The 27,282-nt window shown below is 45.2% G+C and overlaps 1 protein-coding gene across 1 annotated transcript in view; it reads right to left on the reverse strand.

The window, feature by feature from the left end:
• Window positions 1-27,282, reverse strand: part of ddah1 (dimethylarginine dimethylaminohydrolase 1) — a 163,028-nt gene that overhangs the window by 39,143 nt on the left and 96,603 nt on the right. Inside the window, exons 2-5 of the mRNA XM_029633226.2 lie at window positions 20,344-20,443; window positions 19,008-19,081; window positions 15,698-15,817; window positions 1,785-1,928 (exon numbers count right to left, since the gene is read on the reverse strand). Coding sequence (XP_029489086.1) covers window positions 1,785-1,928; window positions 15,698-15,817; window positions 19,008-19,081; window positions 20,344-20,443 — 438 coding nt within the window. The remainder of the gene's footprint in view (window positions 1-1,784; window positions 1,929-15,697; window positions 15,818-19,007; window positions 19,082-20,343; window positions 20,444-27,282) is intronic.

A 27,282-nucleotide genomic window follows, 5' to 3' on the forward strand; every position in this document is an offset into this window, starting at 1 on the left:
TTAAACATTTGTTTTAATGACTCCAACCTAAGTGTACAGTGGGGCAAAAAAGTATTTAGTCAGCCACCAATTGTGCAAGTTCTCTCACTTAAACATATGAGAGAGGCCTGTAATTTTCATCATAGGTACACTTCAACTATGACAGACAAAATGAGAAAATCCAGAAAATCACGTTGTAGGATTTTATTTGCAAATTATGGTGGAAAATAAGTATTTGGTCAATAACAAAAGTTTATCTCAATACTTTGTTATATACCCTTTGTTGGCAATAACAGAGGTCAAAGTTTTCTGTAAGTTCACAAGGTTTTCACACACTGTTGCTGGTATTTTGGCCCATTCCTCCATGCAGATCTCCTCTAGAGCAGTGATGTTTTGGGGCTGTTGCTGGGCAACATGGACTTTCAACTCCCTCCAAAGATTTTCTATGGGGTTGAGATCTGGAGACTGGTTAGGCCACTCCAGGACCTTGAAATGCTTCTTACGAAGCCACTCCTTCCTTGCCCGGGCGGTGTGTTTGGGATCATTGTCATGCTGAAAGACCCAGCCACGTTTCATCTTCAATGCCCTTGCTGATGGAAGGAGGTTTTCAGTCAAAATCTCACGATACATGGCCCCATTCATTCTTTCCTTTACACGGATCAGTCGTCCTGGTCCCTTTGCAGAAAAACAGCCCCAAAGCATGATGTTTCCACACCCATGCTTCACAGTAGGTATGGTGTTCTTTGGATGCAACTCAGCATTCTTTGTCCTCCAAACACGACGAGTAGAGTTTTTACCAAAAAGTTATATTTTGGTTTCATCTGACCATATGACATTCTCCCAATCTTCTTCTGGATCATCCAAATGCTCTCTAGCAAACTTCAGACGGGCCTGGACATGTACTGGCTTAAATCCTACAATGTGATTTTCTGGATTTTTTTTCTCATTTTGTCTGTCATAGTTGAAGTGTACCTATGATGATTATACAGGCCTCTCTCGTCTTTTTAAGTGGGAGAACTTGCACAATTGGTGGCTGACTAAATACTTTTTTGCCCCACTGTATGTAAACTTCTGACTTCAACTGTAGATGTGATGTTCAATCATGCTGCTTTTGAAATATATAGAGAAAAAGCGAGAGAGTGAGTGTGTGTATTTGTGTGTGTGTGTTTACATGGAACTGTGTCTGACACACAGATATGTATCCCTATGGTCTGACACCACTGAATATTGGGATTCCAACACCTCTACGTGAATGATTCTTCATCACACAGCTGGTGCTCAGAGGCAGAAAGTGTCCAAAGTTTCCATCCAGGACACATATGAATACACACGTCCCCACAGTGGTCTGATACAGGAAAGAGAGGCAGTCACTCTGATTTTATAATGTTTGGCTTGAATTTCCCTTCAGCCAATCCTCAAGGAAAATATAATAGTCAGCCTTTGGACAACGGTTCCAAATCCAAAGAGACATATTTCAATAAACGGTTCGTACTAAAAATAAATGTTCAAGTTTGGGTTTTAACCACAGAGTACATTTTAGGTGTTGGAGCTGTCTGTGCAGATTGCAGGGTGTTGGTGATGTGGTAACCAGGAAGCCAGAGTGAGTTACTGTGTAGTGACACTGAGGAATGTAAATGACATGGCTCATCCTCAACCATGCCTTACCGCTACAGAGACAATAACATTCACTGCTCCCATACGAGCTGATATCCAAGAGTCCCAGAGTGTGTGTGTTAGTGTATGCGTGCATGTGAATATGTGTGTATACTGTACGTATGTGTGTGTGTGTGAGTGTGTTTGCTCACCTTGGCACTCTCTGGGAACTCCTCTGGGGTGCAGTGTAACAGCACATGACCTTTGCCAGGGAGGTTCATGTAGATGGTGTTGGCTGCAATGTCATCAGGCACTGTCAGCTTGTCATAACGATGGTCACTCATCTGCTGCATGATCTATAGACACAAAGGAAGACAGATGGATGGTAAGCTATGAGGGACACAGCACCACGGTCAAAATTCCCTCCTATACTCCCCCTAAAACTCTCTGGTGTTTGTAGATCTGTAAGGTGTAAGGAATATGGTGGGAGCTCCACCACTACACTGCTATACCTTTCCAGGCAAACAATGAAGGGTTAGGTCCAAGGAGGAGGGGTAGGGAGCATATTGGTGCCGGGCAAAATGGAACCAGACCCAGCTGTTCCTGCCCGCTCAAGTTCTAAACTCCAAACGTCTATCTGGGCGACTGAGCCTTAATGGAGAACACAGACAGGGGCAGACAGACTGACTGACATTCTTTCACAGCAGATGTCATGTAATTGATGTAATCTGCCGAGTCGGGTTGGGGGGAGAAGGAGCAATGAGGATGTTATGACCTGCATGCAGAGCAGGTGTGTGTGTGTCTCCAAAATGTTTACGACCTGAACATCTGTGGATGCCTTAGAGAAGTAGGAGGAACATATTTTCACAAGTGGAGCAGGAGATCTCCCCCAGGATAAGAAAAGTTGATTTAACCAGGGCCAGATCCTCCTCCTGTCATACTCTCCTTTCCACTCAACTGTTTTGTCCATCCTGTCATCTCTTCTCCCTCCTCTCATCCCTCCTCTTCTCCCTCCTCTTCTCCCTCCTCTCATCCCTCCTCTTCTCCCTCCTCTTCTCCCTCCTCTCATCCCTCCTCTTCTCCCTCCTCTCACCCATCCTCTTCTCCCTCCTCTCATCCCTTCTGCTCTGCTCTCCTTTTTTATATCATGCAGAGAGAGAAAGGTTGAGCTGGCGTGTGTGTGTGTGTCTGTGTGTGTGTCTCTGTGTGTGTTTGAGGAGAGTTAGGGTTAGAATTGTGTGTCTGTGTGTGTGTTTGTGTGTGTGTCTCTGTGTGTGTGTTTGAGGAGAGTTAGGGTTAGAATTGTGTGTCTGTGTGTGTGTGTTTGAGGAGAGTTAGGGTTAGAATTGTGTGTCTGTGTGTGTGTGTGTTTGAGGAGAGTTAGGGTTAGAATTGTGTGTCTCTGTGTGTGTGTGTTTGAGGAGAGTTAGAATTGTGTGTCTGTGTGTGTTTGAGGAGAGTTAGGGTTAGAATTGTGTGTCTGTGTGTGTGTCTCTGTGTGTGTGAGTGAGGAGAGTTAGGGTTATAATTGTGTGTGTGTGTGTGTGTGTGTGTGTGTGTGTGTGTGTGTGTGAGTGAGGAGAGTTAGGGTTAGAATAGTGTGTCTGTGTGTGTGTGTGTGTGTGTGTGTGTGTGTGTGTGTGTGTGTGTGTGTGTGTGTGTGTGTGTGTGGAGAATTAGGGTTATATGAGTGTTTGTGGTGTTAATCCATGATACATCTATCAACCCCTCACAGTGCTCCATGTGTCTCTGTGGTTTAAAACGTGAACATTGGGCTTTGTGGCTCGACCTGTTCACACATTCCACTCTAGCCTTGGTTTGACTGATGCATGTGTGTGTGTGTGAGTATATGTGTGTGTGTTAGAGACAGAGAGTGTGTGTGTGCACAAAGTGTATGGTGTTTGAGTGTGTGTGTGTGTGTGTGTATCACCCAGATCTGCTAGTCTAGAGCGTGGCCGGCTCTGCCCGGCTGGGCCCGGCTGGGGGACAGAGTAACTATTAACACCTCGGGTCATGTCTGGTGTGTTGCGTCATCACAGTGGTCCTAAATGAAAACATGTCTATGTGCGTGACCGTGAACGCTCTCCTTTACAAACAGGAGGATTAGCTGTCTGCCTGTAGTGAGAGACTATCACACCATACTGATCAGCCTTCACTAAGTCTGTTTTAAAATAATTATTTTCTCTTCTCTCAAATCCATACTGGACACCGACCCATTCTGGGTGGCGATATTTTTTATTTATTTCACCTTTATTTAACCAGGTAGGCTAGTTGAGAATAAGTTCTCATTTGCAACTGCAACCTGGCCAAGATAAAGCAAAGCAGTTTGACACATACAACAACACAGAGTTACACATGGAATAAACAAACATACAATCAATAATACAGTAGAAAAAAATCTATGTGCAAATGAGGTAGGATAAGAGGTAAGGCAATAAATAGGCCATAGTGGCGAAGTAATTACAATTTAGTAATTAAACACTGGAATGGTAGAATGTGCAGAAGATGAATGTGAACGTAGAGATACTGGGGTGCAAAGGAGAAAGATAAATAAATAAATACAGTATGGGGATGAGGTAGATTGGATGGGCTATTTACAGATGAGCTATGTACAGGTCCAGTGATCTGTGAGCTGCTCTGACAGCTGGTGCTTAAAGCTAGTGATGGAGGTAAGAGTCTCCAGCTTTAATGATTTTTGCAGTTCGTTCCAGTTATTGGCAGCAGAGAACTGGAAGGAGAGGCAGCCAAAGGAAGAATTGGCTTTGGGGGTGACCAGCGAGATATACAGCGGGGCAAAAAAGTATTTAGTTAGCCACCAACTGTGCAGGTTCTCCCACTTAAAAAGATGAGAGAGGCCTGTAATTTTCATCATAGGTACACTTCAACTATGACAGACAAAATGAGAAAAAAAATCCAGAAAATCACATTGTAGGATTTTTTATGAATTTATTTGCAAATTATGGTGTAAAATAAGTATTTGGTCAATAACAAAAGTTTATCTCAATACGAGAATTGAGCCCTGTGGCACCCCCATAGAAACTGCCAGAGGTCCGGACAACAGGCCCTCCGACTTGACACACTGAACTCTATCAGAGAAGTAGTTGGTGAACCAGGAGAGGCAATCATTTGAGAAACCAAGGCTGTTGAGTCTGCCGAATAGAATGTGCTGATTGACAGAGTCGAAAGCCTTAGCCAGGTCGATGAATACGGCTGCACAGTAATGTCTCGAAGGCAGTTATGATATTGTTTAGGACCTTGAGCGAGGCTGAGGTGCACCCATGACCAGCTCTGAAACCAGATTGCATAGTGGAGAAGGTATGGTGAGATTCGAAATGGTCGATAATCTGTTTGTTAACTTGGCTTTCGAAGACCATAGAAAGGCAGGGTAGAATAGATATAGGTCTGTAGCAGTTTGGGTCTAGAATGTCTCCCCCTTTGAAGAGGGGGATGACCACGGCAGCTTTCCAATCTATGGGAATCTCAGATGATACGAAAGAGGTTGAACAGGCTAGTAATAGGGGATGCAACAATTTCAGCAGTTAATTCTAGAAATAGTGGGTCCAGATTGTATATCCCAGCTGATTTGTAGGTGTCCAGATTTTGCAGTTCTTTCATCAGCTATCTGGATTTGGGTGAAGGAGAAGTGGGGGAGGTTGGGGCAAGTTGCTGTGGGGGGTGCAGGGCTGTTGACCGGGGTAGGGGTAGCCAGGTGGAAAGCATGGCCAAACGTAGAAAAATGCTTATTGAAATGATCAATTATAGTGGATTTATCGGTGGTGACAGTGTTTCCTAGCCTCAGTGCAGTGGGTAGCTGGGAGGAGGTGTTCTTATTCTCCATGGACTTTACAGTGTCCCAGAACTTTTTCGAGTGTGTGCTACAGGATGCACATTTCTGCATGAAGAAGCTAGCCTTTGCTTTCCTAACTGCCTGTGTATATTTGTTCCTAACTTCCCTGAAAAGTTGCATATCATGGGGGCTGTTCGATGCTAATGCAGAACGCCACAGGATGTTTTTGTGTTGGTTAAGGGCAGTCAGGTCTGGAGAGAACCAAGGGCTATATCTTTTCCTGGTTCTACATTTTTTGAATGGGGCATGCTTATTTAAGATGGTGAGGGAGGATCTTTTAAAGAATAACCAGGCATCCTCTACTGAGGTGATGAGGTCAATATCCTTCCAGGATACCCGGGCCAGGTCGATTAGAAAGGCCTGCTTGCTGAAGTGTTTTAGGGAGTGTTTGACAGTGATGAGGGGTGGTCGTTTGACTCGCAGACCCATTACAGATACAGGCAATGAGGCAGTGATCACTGAGATCTTGGTTGAAAACAGCAGAGCTGTATTTGGAGGGCAAGTTAGTTAGGATGATATCTATGAGAGTGCCCGTGTTTATGGATTTGGGTTTGTATCTGGTGGGTTCATTGATCATTTGTGTGAGATTGAGGGCATCAAGCTTAGATTGTAGGATGGCCGGGGTGTTAAACATGTCACAGTTTAGATAGGTACACTGTTTGTATTCGGTCATGTTTCCGGTCACCTTGCCCTGATTAAAAGCAGTGTTTCACGCTTTCAGTTTTGTGTGAATTGTGTCTTCAATCCACGGTTTCTGGTTTGGGAATCTTTTAATAGTTGCTGTGGGTACGACATCTCCGATGCACTTGCTAATAAACTCGCTCACCGACTCAGCGTATTCGTCAATGTTGTTGTTTGACTTAATGCGGAACATATCCCAGTCCACATGATCGAAGCAATCTTGAAGCGTGGAGATTGGTCGGACCAGCGTTGAACAGACCTGAGCATGGGAACTTCCTGTTTTAGTTTCTGTCTATAGGCAGGGAGCAACAAAAATGAGTCGTGGTCAGCTTTTCCGAAAGGAGGGCGGGGAGGGCCTTGTATGCATCGCGGAAGTTAGAATAACAACGATCCAGGGTTTTACCAGCCCTGTTTGCACAATCAATATGCTGATAGAATTTAGGGAGTCTTGTTTTCAGATTAGCCATGTTAAAATCCCCAGCTACAATGAATGCAGCCTCAGGGTATGTGGTTTCCAGTTTACATAGAGTCAAATGAAGTTTGTTCAGGGCCATCAATGTGTCTGCTTGGAGGGGAATATATGCGGCTGCGATTATAATCATAGAGAATTCTCTTGGTAGATAATGCGGTCGACATTTGATTGTGAGGAATTCTAAGTCAGGTGAACAGAAGGACTTGGGGGGCAATCAATTCACATATGGTGTCCAGGGCACAGCTGGGGGCAGAGGGTGGTCTATAACAAGCGGCAACAGTAAGAGACTTGTTTCTGGAAAGATGAATTTTTAAAAGTAGTAGTTCGAATTGTTTGGGTACAGACCTGGATAGTAAGACAGAACTCTGCAGGCTATCTCTGCAGTAGATTGCAACACCGCCGCCTTTGGCAGTTCTATCTTCTCGGAAAATGTTATAGTTAGGGATGGAAATTTCAGGGTTTTGGTGGACTTCCTAAGCCAGGATTCAGACATGGCTAGGATTTCCGGGTTGGCAGAGTGTGCTAAAGCAGTGGATAAAACAAACTTAGGGAGGAGGCTTCAAATGTTAATATGCATGAAACCAAGGCTATTACGGTTACAGAAGTCAGCAAAAGAGAGCGCCTGGGAAATAGGAGTGGAGCTGGGGGCTGCAGGGCCAGGATTAACCTCTACATCACCAGAGGAACAGAAGAGGAGTAGGATGAGGGTACGGCTAAAGGCTATCAGGACTGGTCGTTTAGTAGGTTCAGAGCAGAGAGGAAAAGGAGCAGGTTTCTGGGCGTGAGAGAATAGATTCAAGGCATAATGTACAGACAAAAGTATGGTAGGATGTGAGTACATTGGATGTAAACCTAGGCATTGAGTAATGATGAGAGAGATATTGTCTCCAGAGACATTTAAACCAGGTGATGTCACTGCATATGTGGGAGGTGGAACTAAATGGTTGGTTAAGGCATATTGAGTAGGGCTAGATGCTCTACAGTGAAATAAGACAGTATTCACTAACCAGGACAGTAATGGACAAGGTGTATTGATATTAGGGAGATGCATGCATAGCCGGGTGATCAATAGGGGTCCAGCGAGTTGTTGGGCTGGCTGGAGACATGGCGATTCAGACAGCTAGCCTTGTATATATGCCTTGTCCATCCCTTACTTCAAAGGCAATTATAGTCAATGAACTAATCACTCATCATCATATTGATGTGATTGGCCTGACTGAAACATGGCTTAAGCCTGATGAATTTACTGTGTTAAATGAGGCCTCACCTCCTGGCTACACTAGTGACCATATCCCCCGTGCATCCCGCAAAGGAGGAGGTGTTGCTAACATTTACGATAGCAATGAGCTTCTAGTCATGAAATCTATGCAGCCTACTCAATCACGTTTTATAGCTACGGTTTACAGGCCTCCTGGGCCATATACAGTGTTCCTCATTGAGTTCCCTGAATTCCTATCGGACCTTGTAGTCATAGCAGATGATATTTTAATCTTTGGTGACTTTAATATTCACATGGAAAAGTCCACAGACCCACTCCAAAAGGCTTTCGGAGCCATCATCGACTCGGTGGGTTTTGTCCAACATGTCTCTGGAGCTACTCACTGTCACAGTCATACTCTGGACCTAGTTTTGTACCATGAAATAAATGTTGTGGATCTTAATGTTTTTCCTCATAATCCTGGACTATCGGACCACCATTTTATTACATTTGCAAATGCAACAAATATTCTGCTCAGACCCCAACCAAGGAACATCAAAAGTCGTACTATAAATTCACAGACAACACAAAGATTCCTTGATGTCCTTCCAGACTCCCTCTGTCTACCCAAGGACGCCAGAGGACAAAAATCAGTTAACCACCTAACTGAGGAACTCAATTTAACCTTGCGCAATACCCTAGATGCAGTTGCACCCCTAAAAACATTTGTCATAAGAAACTAGCTCCCTGGTATACAGAAAATATCCGAGCTCTGAAGCAAGCTTCCAGAAAATTGGAACGGAAATGGCGCCACACCAAACTGGAAGTCTTCCGACTAGCTTGGAAGTATCGTGCAGTATCAAAGAACCCTTACTGCTGCTCGATCATCCTATTTTTCCAACTTAATTGAGGAAAATAATAACAATCCGAAGTTCCTTTTTGATACTGTTGCAACGCCAACTAAAAAGCAGCATTCCCCAAGAGAGGATGGCTTTCACTTCAGCAGTAATAAATTCATGAACTTCTTTGAGGAAAAGATCATGATTATTAGAAAGCAAATTACGGATTCCTCTTTAAATCTGCGTATTCTTTCAAAGCTCAGTTGTCCTGAGTCTGCACAACTCTGCCAGGACCTAGGATCAAGAGATACACTCAAGTGTTTTAGTACTATATCTCTTGACACAATGATGAAAATAATCATGGCCTCTAAACCTTCAAGCTGCATACTGGACCCTATTCCAACTAAACTACTGAAAGAGCTGCTTCCTATGTTGAACATAATAAACGGCTCTCTATCCACCAGATGTGTACCAAACTCACTAAAAGTGGCAGTAATAAAGCCTCTCTTGAAAAAGCCAAACCTTGACCCAGAAAATATAAAAACGAATCGGCCTATATCGAATCTTCCATTCCTCTCAATTTTTTTTAGAAAAGGCTGTTGCACAGCAACTCACTGCCTTCCTGAAGACAAACAATGTATACGAAATGCTTCAGTCTGGTTTTAGACCCCATCATAGCACTGAGACTGCACTTGTGAAGGTGGTAAATTACATCAGACCGAGGCTATGCATCTGTCCTCGTGCTCCTAGACCTTATAGTGCTGCTTTTGATACCATCGATCACCACATTATTTTGGAGAGATTGGAAACCCAAATTGGTCTACACGGACAAGTTCTGGTTTAGATCTTATCTGTCAGAAAGATATCAGTTTGTCTCTGTGAATGGTTTGTCCTCTGACAAATCAACTGTAAATTTCGGTGCTCCTCAAGGTTCCGTTTTAGGACCACCATTTTTTTTTACCTCTTGGGGATGTCATTCGAAAACATAATGTTAACTTTCACTGCTATGCGGATGACACACAGCTGTACATTTCAATGAAACATGGTGAAGCCCCAAAATTGCCCTCGCTAGAAGCATGTGTTTCAGACATAAGGAGGTGGATGGCTGCAAACTTTCTACTTTTAAACTTGGACAAAACAGAGATGCTTGTTCTAGGTCCCAAGAAACAAAGAGATCTTCTGTTGAATCTGACAATTAATCTTAATGGTTGTACAGTCGTCTCAAATAAAACTGTGAAGGACCTCTGCGTTACTCTGGACCCTGATCTCTCTTTTGAAGAACATATCAAGACTGTTTCAATGACAGCTTTTTTCCATCTACGTAACATTGCAAAAATCAGAAACTTTCTGTCCAAAAATGATGCAGAAAAATTAATCCATGCTTTTGTCACTGCTAGGTTAGACTACTGCAATGCTCTACTTTCCGGCTACCGGATAAAGCACTAAATAAACTTCAGTTAGTGCTAAATACGGCTGCTAAAATCCTGACTAGAACCCCAAAATTTGATCATATTACTCCAGTGCTAGCCTCCCTACACTGGCTTCCTGTCAAGGCAAGGGCTGATTTCAAGGTTTTACTGCTAACCTACAAAGCATTACATGGGCTTGCTCCTACCTGATTTGGTCCTGCCGTACATACCTACACGTACGCTACGGTCACAAGACGCAGTCCTCCTAATTGTCCCTAGAATTTCTAAGCAAACAGCTGGAGGCAGGGCTTTCTCCTACAGAGCTCCATTTTTTATGGAATGGTCTGCCTACCCATGTGAGAGATGCAAACTCGGTCTCAACCTTTAAGTCTACTTTAAGTTTACTGAAGACTCATCTCTTCAGTAGGTCATATGATTGAGTGTGGTCTGGCCCAGGAGTGTGAAGGTGAACGGAAAGTCTCTGGAGCAACAAACCGCCCTTGCTGTGACACCGTGCTTCTACACCTGCATTGCTTGCTGTTTGGGGTTTTAGGCTGGGTTTCTGTACAGCACTTTGAGATATCAGCTGATGTACGAAGGGCTATATAAATACATTTGATTTGATTTGAGCTAGCAGACCGGGGCTAGCAAGTTAGCAGACTGGGGCTAGCAAGCTAGCAGAAGGGTCTTATAGGGACATATCGTTGGAGGAAAGCTTGTTTTGGCCTCCGCGTGAATTGACGTTGATAGACCAGTCGTGATGGATTAATAGGGTTCCCGAGTAGTAGAGGGGTCCAAGTCCATTTGGCAAGATAGGTGTAGTGGCCCAAGAAATTTGCCAATGGATCTATACAGCTAACAGTCCAATATGCTCTAGCCAGCTAGCAGCTAGCGGGCCGTGGCTAGCGGATGGGCATTCAGGGGACGGCCCGATATCGAGGCCAGTTGAATACCCCCTCGAGCAGATTACGTCGTAGTCCAGTCATGAAGGATCGGCGGGGTTCCGTGCCCCATACCGGCAGTAGAAGGGGTCCGGGTATTGTAGCCCAGGAGTGGTGGGCCTCTTTAGCTAGCCGGGAGAAAGGGCCTAGCATGGGATAGCTCCAGGCTAATTGGTGCTTGCTCTGGGACCGACGTTAGCCAGTACTCGGATAGCAGCTAGCTAGCTGCGATGATCCAGATGAAAATGTCCAGAGCTTGCGGTAGGAATCCGGGGATATGGTGAGAAAACAGGTCTGGTATGCTCTGGTATGAGTCGCGTTGTACAAACTGGCGAGAGATTTCCGAGATAAAGGTTAGCTGATGACCGCTAGCAGTGGTTTACTGACTACTAGCTAGTAGCGAGTGAGCTGGCTAGCATCTGTAGGGGGATTCCGGATTTGAGGTGAATAATACTTTAGAAAAAAACAGATCCGCACCACATTGAGTGAGGCGGGTTGCAGGTGTGTTTTGAAGTTGAGTTTTCGAAAAATTATAAAAAATATATGCGAAGAAAAAGATATACACGGGACACGACAAGATGAGGACAAAAGACGTCTGACTGCTACGCCATCTTAGAACAATCCAGCCAGCAGATATGACAATGGTGTCCAGCCTAGGAGACATACAAGAAAAGCAGTCTGTAGGAAATGCAAGACTAATAGGACAACGAGGATGGAACTGATGATGAACAATGCCTGAATGATGTTAGACCAGATGAATGATGTTAGACCAGCTGAATGATGTTAGACCAGCTGAATGATGTTAGACCAGTACTGCTTATCCCACACCTCCTGGGCACAATTCACCTTTTACTTAACTCGGCCCACAGAGATATTGTCGCTACTGTCAAGCTTACAAACCCCCTGCAGATGAAAGTTGTGCTATCTGATGTAAGACAATGGGGCATAACAAAAACTACTGACACTACTTATTGAATTAGTGCATGTCTTTCTTCTAGTCACTAGTGCACAGTGTATTTTCAGCAACACATTTAGAATATGTGGAATGTTCACAGTTCACACACAATAATCTTCCCCGAGCCGTGTAGACAATGGTTGTTTTCAAAAACATACAAAAACAGTTCCTATCCAAAAGTCTTCCAAATCCTAACAGTCCAGGGATCAGGAGAATGGTTATTACACTCTAATAGTTTCCTGTTGATGTCATTATTTTTGATTGGTCCTTGACACACATTTCTTCCCAGAGAACAGACTGTTATTGGCTAATGTTCCGTGTGTATTCCTGTCCGCTTAGGCTGGTGTCTAATCAGGAAGCTGAATGCGGGGGCACAAGTGGTTTGTGGTGGTGTGTTCAGGGGTCTGCTGCTCCTCATGATCTGATTAGGCCAGAGGCTGGACCAGAGGCTGGACCAGAGGCTGGTTATATTGGGCCTAGGGCTGGAGTATTGGGCCTGAGGTCTAGGTCTGAGACTGGGGTATGGGGCTGGGGTATTGGGCATGAGGTCTAGGTCTGGGGTATAGGGCCGGAGGTCTAGGGCTGGAGTATTGGGCCTGAGGTCTAGGTCTGGGGTATTGGGTCTGAGGTCTAGGGTATTGGGCCTGAGGTCTAGGTCTGAGGTATTGGGCCTGAGGTCTAGGGTATTGGTCCTGAGGTCTAGGTCTGGGGTATTGGGCCTGAGGTCTAGGTCGGGGGTATTGGGCCTGAGGTCTAGGTCGGGGGTATTGGGCCTGAGGTCTAGGTCTGGGGTATTGGGCCTGAGGTCTACGTCTGGGGTATAGGGCCTGAGGTCTAGGTCTGGGGTATTGGGCCTGAGGTCTAGGTCTGGGGTATTGGGTCTGAGGTCTAGGTCTAGGGTATTGGGCCTGAGGTCTAGGTCTGAGGTATTGGGCCTGAGGTCTAGGGTATTGGTCCTGAGGTCTAGGTCTGGGGTATTGGGCCTGAGGTCTAGGTCGGGGGTATTGGGCCTGAGGTCTAGGTCGGGGGTATTGGGCCTGAGGTCTAGGTCTGGGGTATTGGGCCTGAGGTCTACGTCTGGGGTATAGGGCCTGAGGTCTAGGTCTGGGGTATTGGGCCTGAGGTCTAGGTCTAGGTCTGGGGTATAGGGCCTGAGGTCTAGGGTATAGGGTCTAGGTCTGGGGTATAGGGCCTGAGGTCTAGGTCTGGGGTATAGGGCCTGAGGTCTAGGTCTGGGGTATAGGACCTGAGGTCTAGGTCTGGGGTATTGGGCCTGAGGTCTAGGTCTGGGGTATAGGGCCTGAGGTCTAGGTCTGGGGTATAGGGCCTGAGGTCTAGGTCTGGGGTATAGGGCCTGAGGTCTAGGTCTGGCGTATTGGGCCTGAGGTCTAGGTCTGGGGTATTGGGCCTGAGGTCTAGGTTTGGGGTATAGGGCTTGGTCCAAGCCTAGGGGGGTCAGTCAGGGAGTCCTGGAAGCGGGAAATACCAGGAGCCCTGGCCTGCTGGAAAGGCAAAATGTGGTGAGGGAGAAGGAGCATTTCAGGAAGAGAGGGAGTATTTGTGGGAGATGACTTCACGGCTGAGGCTTGGCAGTGATAGCAGTGGAGAGCCACGATTGTTATGAGTGCGTTCAGTTGATGGAATTCATCCGGTCCACGTCCTCGGTCCTCAGCTTGGGAGGGCTAAACATAGTATGACTGCAGACTATGCAAGGCACACACACATGCGCGCAAGGCACACACACACAGACACTCGCACGCAAACACGCACACTGGCTGGCACATTCGGGTGCCATCATCCATACTGTATCCAAACCATGACTCAGTATCAGGCCAGACATGGTGACATGACAATAGAGTCACAGCCTGCTTTAATAACAAATTCCCAGTTTGGTCTGTTGACAACACAACATACTAACCTTATCCCTGCTCATCTCATCACCACTACTTCAATATCAAGATTAGGGGTGCGTTCACAAAAGCTCACCCCAAGGGAATCCAGCCAGCAGGCATGTAATATAATTAGATTAGAGCTACATTCACAACAACAACCCCGTTAAGTTCATTAGAGATACTTTCACAACAATAGCAAACCATTTGCATTCGTTACAATAGCATTCACAACCACCCCTTTATGTTCATTACACCTAGATTCACCTAGTCACTTTCACCCTGAGCAGAACATTACCTAATTGAAAATCTGATCTCAGACATTCATTAAAATATTTTATAACCAGAGCTAATTGCATGTTGGAGAGGGGTGATGTAATGTGTAATTACAACACTGTGAGACACTGTCATTAACTCATGCTAATGACCCTTCTCTCTCTCTCTTTCTCTTCAGTAGCTAATTAACAGGGCTTGATAATAGTATGGAATCTTAATGGGGCTCCAGTCTGTATCAAATAAAAGTGTGTTGTATTAGTTAGCTGTCACCATGACCTAATAATTAATCAGCAGTGTATTAGTATGTGGATATGCTTGCCTTAGTGTGTTAAATGAGGATAACATAGGGGGACAAATAAGGGACTAAACCTATGCAGTCTTTACACATCTCACTGATAAGAATACTTGTGGACTACAGGAAGGGAGCTGATGCAATTGTAGCAGCTAATGGGGATCCATAACTGTCTGTCTGTCTGTCTGTCTGTCTGTCTGTCTGTCTGTCTGTCTGTCTGTCTGTCTGTCTGTCTGTCTGTCTGTCTGTCTGTCTGTCTGTGTCTGTGGTTGACGTGTGTAGATGGTTTACTGACAGTGTTACAATCCTCTGCAGCCCTGGGCCAGTAGGGGGCGACATCTCCCTGAGTAGGCAGATGAGGTGGAACCCTATGACTGAGAACTCCTGGTTGTCAACTCTCCGATGCGTGTGTCTCGGGTGCGTTTGTGGTCTTGTCTGTGAGGTTTCAAAACCTGCCACATTCTGTTGCGTGTCTGTACTGTGTGTTGACACTGAGTTGCATGCCTGCCGCGGGTACACCACTACTGTCTGTAGTTAGATGTGGTGTATGCATGCCAGTCTTCTGCCATGGTGATGGGGAATTCTGTGTGTCTGTCCATCAGAAAATAACAGGCAGAGATTTATTTAACAGCCTCCGTGAATGGCATTAAGTACCAACGCACAGCTGAAGAATCCATCTTCTCAATGCAGTGTGCTTACCTCACTTGTTTGTATTCGGCGCATGTGACAAATAAAATTTGATTCGATTTTATATGACTTAGAGGTGAGATGAGGTCGGGTAATATGAACACCGAAATGATCTCCATATGATGGCCAAGGGCAAGATGATAGCCGTTATTCAGCGCATCAAGTGTGAGATCTCACCTGAAAAAACCCTCCTCAATACAGATACCTAATTTTACCACTAAGAACTTGAAGAATTTCTATCAAAACTTTAGGTATTGCAAACGTAACTGTGCATTAAAAGATTTTTATGTGTTCCATTTATATTTTATTGAAATACAAATTGTAACACAAGCACAAAATTATTGGGTAAATGGCGAGCCATGATGGTGGATAAATTACAAAGCTCCTGAAAGGAGAAAGATAGTAAGCACTGTAATGTTTTCACCATTTTGTGCTTGTATAAGAATGGAAAGAATATTGTGATGGACATTTTCTACTGGACGTGTTTAAAAATACACGAGGATGGGATGGGAGAGTATATTTCAATTATGTTTTCTGCAAACACTATTAAACTAAATGTAATTAACAAGAGATGGTGCAAAGGAAAGTAAGAACATAGTTCTATCTTGCATGACCCATACGCTCATTGGTGACTCATACCTTCAGGGCTTTCTGGGCTGGTTCGCTGGAGCCAATCACGATGAGGCCTGGTCCTCCCATGCTGCAGAAGCTCTTCAGGTGTAGACCATCAGTGACAGGGACGGTGGACACAGCGTAGTCCTGCAAACACACAACAACCCTACTGCATTACACACACTGATAATTGGACTAAACAGGCCCCACTGGGAAAGGTAACCTAACCGGCATTGGTTGAGAGTAATTACAGCGGTGGTTTTAGGACAGAGAGAGAGAACAGTCCATGACTTGGGTGACTGGAGTCTTTTGACAATTTTTTGGGCCTTCCTCTGACACCGCCTAGTATATAGGTCCTGGATGTCAGGAAGCTTGGCCCCAGTGATGTACTGGGTCATCCGCACTACCGTCTGTAGCGCCTTGCAGTCTGATGCAGAGCAGTTGCCATACCAGGTGCATACGATGGTGCAGCTATAGAGCTTTTTGGGGGCCCATGCAAAATCTTTTCAGTCTCCTGAGGGGGAAAAGGTGTTGTCGTGACCTCTTCACAACTGTCTTGGTGTGTTTGGACCATGATAGTTATTTAGCTCACTGCACATGTTGCCTGTAATCCATGGCTTTTGGTTGCGATATGACGTACAATCACTGTGGGGACGACGTCGTCGATGCACTTATTGATTAAGCTGGTGACTGAGGTGGTGTACTCCTCAATGCCATTGGATGAATCCCGGGAACATTTTCCAGTCTGTGCTAGCAAAACAGTCCTATAGTGTAGCATCCGTGTCATCTGACCACTTCCATATTGAGCGAGACACTGGTACTTCCTGCTTTAGTTTTTACTTGTAAGCAGGAATCAGGAGGATATAATTATGGTCAGATTTGCCAAATGGAGGGCGAGTGACAGCTTTGTATGAGTCTCTGTTTGTGGAGTAAACGTCGTGACAGTACCCCCCCCAAAGGTGCGGACTCCGGCCGCAAAACCTGACTCTAAAGGGTAGGATCCGGGTGGGCCTTCTTACGGCGGCGGCTCGGGTGCGGGATGTGGCCCCCGCTCCTCCTCAGTCTTGGCCCACTTAGGTGCGGGCCCCGGACTAAAGGGCGCCACTGGACTGAGGGGCACCTCTGGACTGAGGGGCTGCGATTCTGGCAGCTCTGGAGTGAAGGGCGACTCTGGCGGCTCCGGAGTGAAGGGCAACTCTGGCGGCTCCGGAGTGAAGGGCGGCTCTGGCGGCTCTGGACTGAGGGGCTGCGATTCTGGCAGCTCTGGAGTGAAGGGCGACTCTGGTGGCTCCGGAGTAAAGGGCGGCTCTGGACTGACGGGCGGCTCTGGCAGCTCCGGACAGGAGGGTGGCTTTGGCAGCTCCGGAAAGGAGGGCGGCTCTGGCAGCTCCGGACAGGAGGGAGACTTGGTTCTGGCCAGGAGGGAGACTTGGCTCAGGCACAGGACTCACCAGGCTGGGGAGACATACAGGCGGCCTCTTCCTTGGCCGAGGCACAGGATACACAGGGCCGTGGAGGCGCACTTAGAGGTGCCCCCATTCTGGCTGGATGCCAGTTTCCACCCGACAAATGCGGGACGCTGGCACCGAGCACACCGGCCTGTGAATACTCGGCCGAGACACAGTGCACATCACTCCATAGCATGTTATATAGAGTGTCAATTCACTGCTATGTCATATCTGAAACATCATACCTTCCCCTGTTTCTCTGGCCTGGTCCATATTAAGGGAAAAGTTCATTTGACTTACTTACTAAATGTTACCTACTTTAACCTCCTTTTGCTTAAGAGTCAGCCTAGATGAAAGCAAATCTCCTCTCTGACTGGAACAAGGGACTGCATTTCCTGACAGTTTATCATGTGTGAAATTGTCCTCTTCCCCTCATCACCAAAGTCTTTCCTGCTCTCTTAACTCAACCCTCAGAGTTCATTTGAATGAATCAAAGCAAAGTAGACCACTTAATCAAACTGTCTTCATTCCTTATCAATGGAAAGACAGTTTAGCCCAAACAGTGATTCAAAGAGATAGCAGAAGTAAAATGCCCTCCACTGAGCTTATTGTGAGAGACATGATAACAACTTATCATATTGTGGGGAATCTCAGCGATGTGTTCAGCTTTGAGATACATTTTGAGTGAGAAGTTCTGCTGTGCTAATTGTAATGTCTGTTCATTCCTTTCAAGAGAAAGTTTTCTTTATGGCTTCTGACTGATGCTGTACAGTGTTGTGACCCTGAATGGGAGAAAATAACCTGGTACATTAGTCTCCCCTGCACTTTGACCTCCTCCACTCCCTCCGTTTCCCCCAATCAACAAGGATCATAAAGGAGAAGAAGAGATCCAACCCCTCACTCACATCTGTGGTTAATCCTGGTCTGACCAGAACAGAATGTTCAAAGGTCCTAAATGTGATAAAGGAAGGAGGAAAAACGATAGTAGGGAAAAAGACCCGACTTATCAAGAATAAAAGTGAGAGGCTGAGAGAGATATGATGGTGGAATTTAAATGAGTCACAGACGGAGTCAGAAAAACAGGCAGTAAGAAACATTCAGATTATTGTTGGGGGTTGAACTCTCCAGGACCCCATGGCCTTACAAGTCAGCAAAGGCCTTCTGACTGTGTGTGTGTTAAGGAGACTGGGGTTGAATGACCCTCTTCTACCTAGAGTATATGCACTGATCTTCCAGTCCTCTAATATCTCAGTACAGTATGTGCAGGCCTTCTCTGGTTTCTCTTCGGTACTAATTCAATCAATTCATCTCATTAACTAACCATAGATTCCTGATACACCAGGTTTGCCAACTAATCAATGTTAAATCAAATGTATTTATAAAGCCCTTCTTAAATCAGCTGATACTGTATATCAAAGTGCTGTACAGAAACCCAGCCTAAAACCCCAAACCCCAAACAGCAAGCAATGCAGGTGTAGAAGCACGGTGGCTAGGAAAAACTCTCTGGAAAGGCCAAAACCTAGGAAGAAACCTAGAGAGGAACCAGGCTATGAGGGGTGGCCAGTCCTCTTCTGGCAGTGCCGGGTGGAGATTATAACAGAACATGGCCAAGATGTTCAAATGTTCATAAATGACCAGCCTGGTCAAATAATAATAATCACAGTAGTTGTCAAGGGTGCAACAAATCAGCACCTCAAGAGTAAATGTCAGTTGGCTTTTCATAGCTGATCATTGAGAGGTTGTCGTCTAATCAATAGCTGATTAGAATGCCCTGTGGCCCTCGAGACCCCTGAATGAGACCAGGATTTCCTCACTAATGGTGGTTTGATGGCACAGAAAGTCATTCTGAATAATCTCAGGGTGTACTGCTCTAGTCTGCTCTCACTCACCTTGAATGCGTCCGCCAGGATCTCAGCTCCTCTCTGATTGGTCCGTTTGGAAAGGCCCACGAAGAATTCTCTACCTGAGGAAAAACAGACGACAACCAGTGGTCAGTATGGAGAGCGAGAGAAAATAGAGGCATAAACAGATAGAGAGAGAAAGGAGGAAGAGAAGAGAAACACAGACGGATAGACAGACAGAGAGAGATAGATAGAAAGATAGAAACAAGAGTGGCCTTGTCACAACTTCTACCGAAGTCGGTTCCTCTCCTTATTCGGACGGTGTTCGGTGTCGACGTCACCGGTCTTCTAGCCATCGCCGATCCATTTTTCATTTTCCATTTGTTTTGTCTTGTTTTCCCACACACCTGGTTTTCATTCCCTCATTACGTGTTGTGTATTTAACCCTCTGTTCCCGCCGTGCGGAATTGTTTGTTTAAGTGCTTGTGCACATTGGTGTCTGGTGCACGACGGCGTTTGTACCCATACGTTGTTATTCTGGATGCCGGTGGTTTGGTATATTAAACTGCTCCGATTATTACCCAGTTCTGCTCTCCTGCGTCTGACTTCTCTGCCACCAGTTACACACCCCTTACAGGCCTGAATGTTTTGCTCACCACTCCAGAGCAGAGCGAATGGGCGTAGCTGCTGAGCTTTTACAAATTATCCATTAGCGACGCCGTTGCCAAGAGGAAATGTTTTTAGCCCTGCCTGCCATGTGAAACCCATTTCAGTTGGATGAGATGGGAGGAACACACCACGGAGAGAGAGCCAACGTCTAGAAACTCAATTAAGTGTTCTAGGGCTTTTTCCAAGCCCTAAACAGCATACAGAATGAACCACACTAGATTCACAGGCAAGGCAGCACAACTGATACAGAACATACAGAGAGGGAACATTATAAAGACCTCGGTTTCTCTACCTCTGATCTCATCAGGTTTATTGTGAGATGCCTGATGTGGAACAAGGCAGCTGATGAAATTAGATGGTGTGTGTTTGTGCGTGTGTGTGCGTGTGTGTGTGTGTGTGGGGGGGGGCTTCTTTTCCATTTGAGAGAACCATTTTCAATCATGCATAAAAATGGTACCAGACAGCCAGTCAGTTTGTAATTTGCCATTTTAGTTCAGGTCACATCAACTACTTGACTATTCAGAGTTACAACTATTCTGAACAATTTTAATCACACCCCTGTGGTGATAGGTCATATCATTTGCATGATAAAGTGGTCATAAATGTTTAGTTCACTGAATATAGCAGTTTCCATAGTGATCAATTATGGTAGTGGCACTGGCCTTGGCAGGTAATGGTGATAATAGTGTTTTATTGATGGGATATGGTGGTGTACCTGTAAAGAGGACGTCCCCTCCGTCCAGAGTGGCGTTCTCATCAGACATGTCAACGATGTTCAGGCCCAGCTCCTTCAGGGTCTGCCGTATGGTCGCTGTCTAGAATACACAAAGACACAGAGAGACACATATGGTTAAGACACAGAGAGACACATATGGTTAAGACACAGAGAGAGACACATATGGTTAAGACACAGAGAGACACATGGTTAAGACACAGAGAGACACATATGGTTAAGACACAGAGAGAGACAGACATGGTTAAGACACAGAGACACACATGGTTAAGACACAGAGAGACACATGGTTAAGACACAGAGAGAGACACATATGGTTAAGACACAGAGAGAGACACATATGGTTAAGACACAGAGAGACAGACATGGTTAAGACACAGAGAGAGACAGACATGGTTAAGACACAGAGAGACACATGGTTAAGACACAGAGACACACATGGTTAAGACACAGAGAGACACATGGTTAAGACACAGAGACACACATGGTTAAGACACAGAGACACACATGGTTAAGACACAGAGACACACATGGTTAAGACACAGAGAGACACATATGGTTAAGACACAGAGAGACACATGGTTAAGACACAGAGACACACATGGTTAAGACACAGAGAGAGACAGACATGGTTAAGACACAGAGAGACAGACATGGTTAAGACACAGAGAGACACATGGTTAAGACACAGAGACACACATGGTTAAGACACAGAGAGAGACACACATGGTTAAGACACAGAGAGACACATGGTTAAGACACAGAGAGAGACAGACATGGTTAAGACACAGAGAGACACATGGTTAAGACACAGAGAGACAGACATGGTTAAGACACAGATAGACACATGGTTAAGACACAGAGACACACATGGTTAAGACACAGAGACACACATGGTTAAGACACAGAGAGACACATATGGTTAAGACACAGAGAGACACATGGTTAAGACACAGAGAGACACATATGGTTAAGACACAGAGAGACACATGGTTAAGACACAGAGACACACATGGTTAAGACACAGAGAGAGACATACATGGTTAAGACACAGAGAGAGACAGACATGGTTAAGACACAGAGAGAGACAGACATGGTTAAGACACAGAGAGACAGACATGGTTAAGACACAGAGAGACACATGGTTAAGACACAGAGAGACACATGGTTAAGACACAGAGAGAGACACATGGTTAAGACACAGAGAGAGACAGACATGGTTAAGACACAGAGAGAGACAGACATGGTTAAGACACAGAGAGACAGACATGGTTAAGACACAGAGAGAGACACATATGGTTAAGACACAGAGAGACACATGGTTAAGACACAGAGAGACACATATGGTTAAGACACAGAGAGAGACACATGGTTAAGACACAGAGACACACATGGTTAAGACACAGAGAGACACATATGGTTAAGACACGGAGAGACAGACATGGTTAAGACACAGAGAGAGACAGACATGGTTAAGACACAGAGAGAGACAGACATGGTTAAGACACAGAGAGACAGACATGGTTAAGACACAGAGAGAGACACATATGGTTAAGACACAGAGAGACACATGGTTAAGACACAGAGAGACACATATGGTTAAGACACAGAGAGAGACACATGGTTAAGACACAGAGACACACATGGTTAAGACACAGAGAGACACATATGGTTAAGACACAGAGAGACACATGGTTAAGACACAGAGAGACAGATATGGTTAAGACACAGAGAGACACATGGTTAAGACACAGAGACACACATGGTTAAGACACAGAGAGAGACAGACATGGTTAAGACACAGAGAGAGACAGACATGGTTAAGACACAGAGAGACAGACATGGTTAAGACACAGAGAGACACATGGTTAAGACACAGAGAGAGACACACATGGTTAAGACACACAGAGAGACATACATGGTTAAGACACAGAGAGAGACACACATGGTTAACACACAGAGAGAGACAGACATGGTTAAGACACAGAGAGACACATGGTTAAGACACAGAGACACACATGGTTAAGACACAGAGAGACACATATGGTTAAGACACAGAGAGAGACACATATGGTTAAGACACAGAGAGAGACACATATGGTTAAGACACAGAGAGACAGACATGGTTAAGACACAGAGAGAGACACACATGGTTAAGACACACAGAGAGACAGACATGGTTAACACACAGAGAGAGACACACATGGTTAACACACAGAGATAGACACACATGGTTAAGACACAGAGAGAGACAGACATGGTTAAGACACAGAGAGAGACAGACATGGTTAACACACAGAGAGAGACACATGGTTAACACACAGAGAGAGACACATATGGTTAAGACACAGAGAGACAGACATGGTTAAGACACAGAGAGAGACAGACATGGTTAAGACACAGAGAGAGACAGACATGGTTAACACACAGAGAGAGACACATGGTTAACACACAGAGAGACACACATGGTTAACACACAGAGAGAGACACACATGGTTAACACACAGGTACACGCACACAAAACATTCCCTGCATGCCATCAATCTCTACCGCAAAGAGCTGAGATTACATTGTAATGAGATTACATTACAACACACACCAACAGTAGAGCTCTCAATGACATCACATGGGTCATATACATACTGAGGGTAGCCCCACAGCCCAACAAATAGCGTTCATTCACAGAAAGGAATTACGATGATATCATCATTACATATCATGTAAAATACGAGCGTTAAAAGGCAGATGATCAGACAGCAGAGCCAGGTTCTTGTTATGAAGCACGACAATAAAACCAAAACAGTCTGTCCAAGAGATCATCATTACATCATCTTAGCGATCCATGAAGTCATAACACAGGAAGTATGTTAAAGTTTTGATGAGGCCGCGACTCTGGAAAGAGGGGTACATGGAGAGGAGACCAACACTAACCTAAAAAGGTTGGAGGATTAAAAAACAATCCATCTCAATCAAAGTGTTCCTGGGGCATTCTCTGGGTCAGCTGTGTGGTGTGTGTGTGTGTGTGTCTCTCTCTGTAGAAGAATACCAGTTGTTTGGTGGAGGTGAACTGGGTCAGTATCGTCTGGCCGTGAGGGCTCTGACCACCCAGTCTGTTTTTGGGGTCCCCAGGGAACTAGGACCATCGAGATTCCACAGGCCTCTATCTCACCATGACCTCAGCCTAGCTGACACCTGGGCCAAGCCATGAGGTCACCCAGGTAGCCTGTCATGCGGGCCACGCACAGATAACACAAACACGTAGTTTCTTACACTCCCACACACATAGACTTGCACGCACGCACGCACACACGCACGCTCGCACACACACACACACACACACACACACACACACACACACACACACACACACACACACACACACACACACACACACACACACACACACACACACACACACACACACACGTCCAAGACCTCCCTTGCACCTCCCTATAGGTAGATACTATGAAGTCAATTCTTAATGGTCAGCAAGGAAAATAGCTATTGGAATTGGACCAGACATTGTTTCCTTTAGAAGGTTATCAGTGGCAACACCTTCAGCTACAATTGAGATGAATAGTAATTGAGATGAATAGGAATTGAGATGAATAGTAATTGAGATGAATAGTAATTGAGATGAATAGTAATTGAGATGAATAGTAATTGAGATGAATAGTAATTGAGATGAATAGTAATTGAGATGAATAGTAATTGAGATGAATAGTAATTGAGATTAATAGTAATTGAGATGAATAGTAATTGAGATGAATAGTAATTGAGATGAATAGTAATTGAGATGAATAGTAATTGAGATGAATAGTAATTGAGATGAATAGTAATTGAGATGAATAGTAATTGAGATGAATAGTAATTGAGATGAATAGTAATTGAGATGAATAGTAATTGAGATGAATAGTAATTGAGATGAATAGTAATTGAGATTAATAGGAATTGAGATGAATAGGAATTGAGATGAATAGTAATTGAGATTAATAGGAATTGAGATTAATAGTAATTGAGATTAATAGTAATTGAGATTAATAGGAATTGAGATTAATAGGAATTGAGATTAATAGGAATTGAGATTAATAGTAATTGAGATTAATAGTAATTGAGATTAATAGTAATTGAGATTAATAGTAATTGCCCTAAGATTGTAGGTCTACTTTCCCTCTCTGTGGCCTTATATTGTGTAGGGATCGAAATCACATAAATCAAGATCTCCCTTTATTCAGTTTCATCTCCATTTCTCTATATCTCACTACTCTTTCCTTCCTTGCGGTTTAAGGATGGAGAAAGCGCAACAAGGGGTTAAGATTCAACTTTATAATGAGTCCATACCCCTTAGTCACCCTGCTAAGCCAGCTACCCACCCTGGCCTACTCCACCATTCCCCTACAGCTGACCAGCCTACTCCACCATTCCCCTACAGCTGACCAGCCTACTCCACCATTCCCCTACAGCTGACCAGCCTACTCCACCATTCCCCAGAGCTGACCAGCCTACTCCACCATTCCCCTACAGCTGACCAGCCTACTCCACCATTCCCCTACAGCTGACCAGCCTACTCCACCACTCCCCTACAGCTGACCAGCCTACTCCACCATTCCACCAACAGCTGACCAGCCTACTCCACCATTCCCCTACAGCTGACCAGCCTACTCCACCATTACCCTACAGCTGACCAGCCTACTCCACCATTCCCCTACAGCTGACCAGCCTACTCCACCATTCCCCTACAGCTGACCAGCCTACTCCACCATTCCCCGACAGCTGACCAGCCTACTCCACCATTCCCCTACAGCTGACCAGCCTACTCCACCATTTCCCTACAGCTGACAAGCCTCCACCAATGCAGTTGCCCCTCTCCTTTAGCTTCCCCTCTGCCTCCCCATGTGGCACTCTGACTGGACTGGAGCCTCTGCTATTGCAATCACAGCTGCAGCCTACACGAATATCCGTCTACGCATGCAGACAGACAGACAGTGTGTCATAGCTACAGTGGGGAGAACAAGTATTTGATACACTGCCGATTTTGCGTGTGTCATTGTTATCTATGGGCGTTCCAGCAGACAGACAGACAAACAGACAGTGTGTCATAGTTATCTATGGGCGTTCCAGCAGACAGACAGACAAACAGACAGACAGACAGTGTGTCATAGTTATCTATGGGTGTTCCAGCAAACATACAGACAGTGTGTCATAGTTATCTATGGGTGTTCCAGCAGACAGACAGACAAACAGACAGACAGACAGTGTGTCATAGTTATCTATGGGCGTTCCAGCAGACAGACAGACAAATAGACAGACAGACAGTGTGTCATAGTTATCTATGGGCGTTCCAGCAAACATACAGACAGTGTGTCATAGTTATCTATGGGTGTTCCAGCAGACAGACAGACAGTGTGTCATAGTTATCTATGGGTGTTCCAGCAGACATACAGACAGTGTGTCATAGTTATCTATGGGTGTTCCAGCAGACAGACAGACAGACAGTGTGTCATAGTTATCTATGGGTGTTCCAGCAGACAGACAGACAGACAGTGTGTGATAGTTATCTATGGGTGTTCCAGCAGACAGACAGACAGTGTGTCATAGTTATCTATGGGTGTTCCAGCAGACAGACAGACAGTGTGTCATAGTTATCTATGGGTGTTCCAGCAGACAGACAGACAGACAGTGTGTCATAGTTATCTATGGGTGTTCCAGCAGACAGACAGACAGTGTGTCATAGTTATCTATGGGTGTTCCAGCAGACAGACAGACAGTGTGTCATAGTTATCTATGGGTGTTCCAGCAGACAGACAGACAGTGTGTCATAGTTATCTATGGGTGTTCCAGCAGACAGACAGACAGACAGACAGACAGACAGACAGACAGACAGACAGACAGTGTCATAGTTATCTATGGGCGTTCCAGCAGACAGACAGACAAACAGACAGACAGACAGTGTGTCATAGTTATCTATGGGCGTTCCAGCAGACAGACAGACAGTGTGTCATAGTTATCTATGGGTGTTCCAGCAGACAGACAGACAGTGTGTCGTAGTTATCTATGGGTGTTCCAGCAGACATACAGACAGTGTGTCATAGTTATCTATGGGTGTTCCAGCAGACAGACAGACAGACAGACAGACAGAAAAGACAGACAGACAGACAGTGTGTCATAGTTATCTATGGGTGTTCCAGCAGACAGACAGACAGACAGACAGGCAGACAGACAGTGTGTCATAGTTATCTATAGGTGTTCCAGCAGACAGACAGACAGTGTGTCATAGTTATCTATGGGTGTTCCAGCAGACAGACAGACAGTGTGTCATAGTTATCTATGGGTGTTCCAGCAGACAGACAGACAGACAGACAGACAGACAGACAGACAGACAGACAGACAGACAGTGTGTCATAGTTATCTATGGGCGTTCCAGCAGACAGACAGACAAACAGACAGACAGACAGTGTGTCATAGTTATCTATGGGCGTTCCAGCAGACAGACAGACAAACAGACAGACAGACAGTGTGTCATAGTTATCTATGGGCGTTCCAGCAAACATACAGACAGTGTGTCATAGTTATCTATGGGTGTTCCAGCAGACAGACAGACAGTGTGTCATAGTTATCTATGGGTGTTCCAGCAGACATACAGACAGTGTGTCATAGTTATCTATGGGTGTTCCAGCAGACAGACAGACAGACAGTGTGTCATAGTTATCTATGGGTGTTCCAGCAGACAGACAGACAGACAGTGTGTGATAGTTATCTATGGGTGTTCCAGCAGACAGACAGACAGTGTGTCATAGTTATCTATGGGTGTTCCAGCAGACAGACAGACAGTGTGTCATAGTTATCTATGGGTGTTCCAGCAGACAGACAGACAGTGTGTCATAGTTATCTATGGGTGTTCCAGCAGACAGACAGACAGAC

This window comes from Oncorhynchus nerka, linkage group LG24, assembly GCF_034236695.1.
Source record: "Oncorhynchus nerka isolate Pitt River linkage group LG24, Oner_Uvic_2.0, whole genome shotgun sequence".
Lineage (NCBI taxonomy): Eukaryota > Metazoa > Chordata > Actinopteri > Salmoniformes > Salmonidae > Oncorhynchus > Oncorhynchus nerka.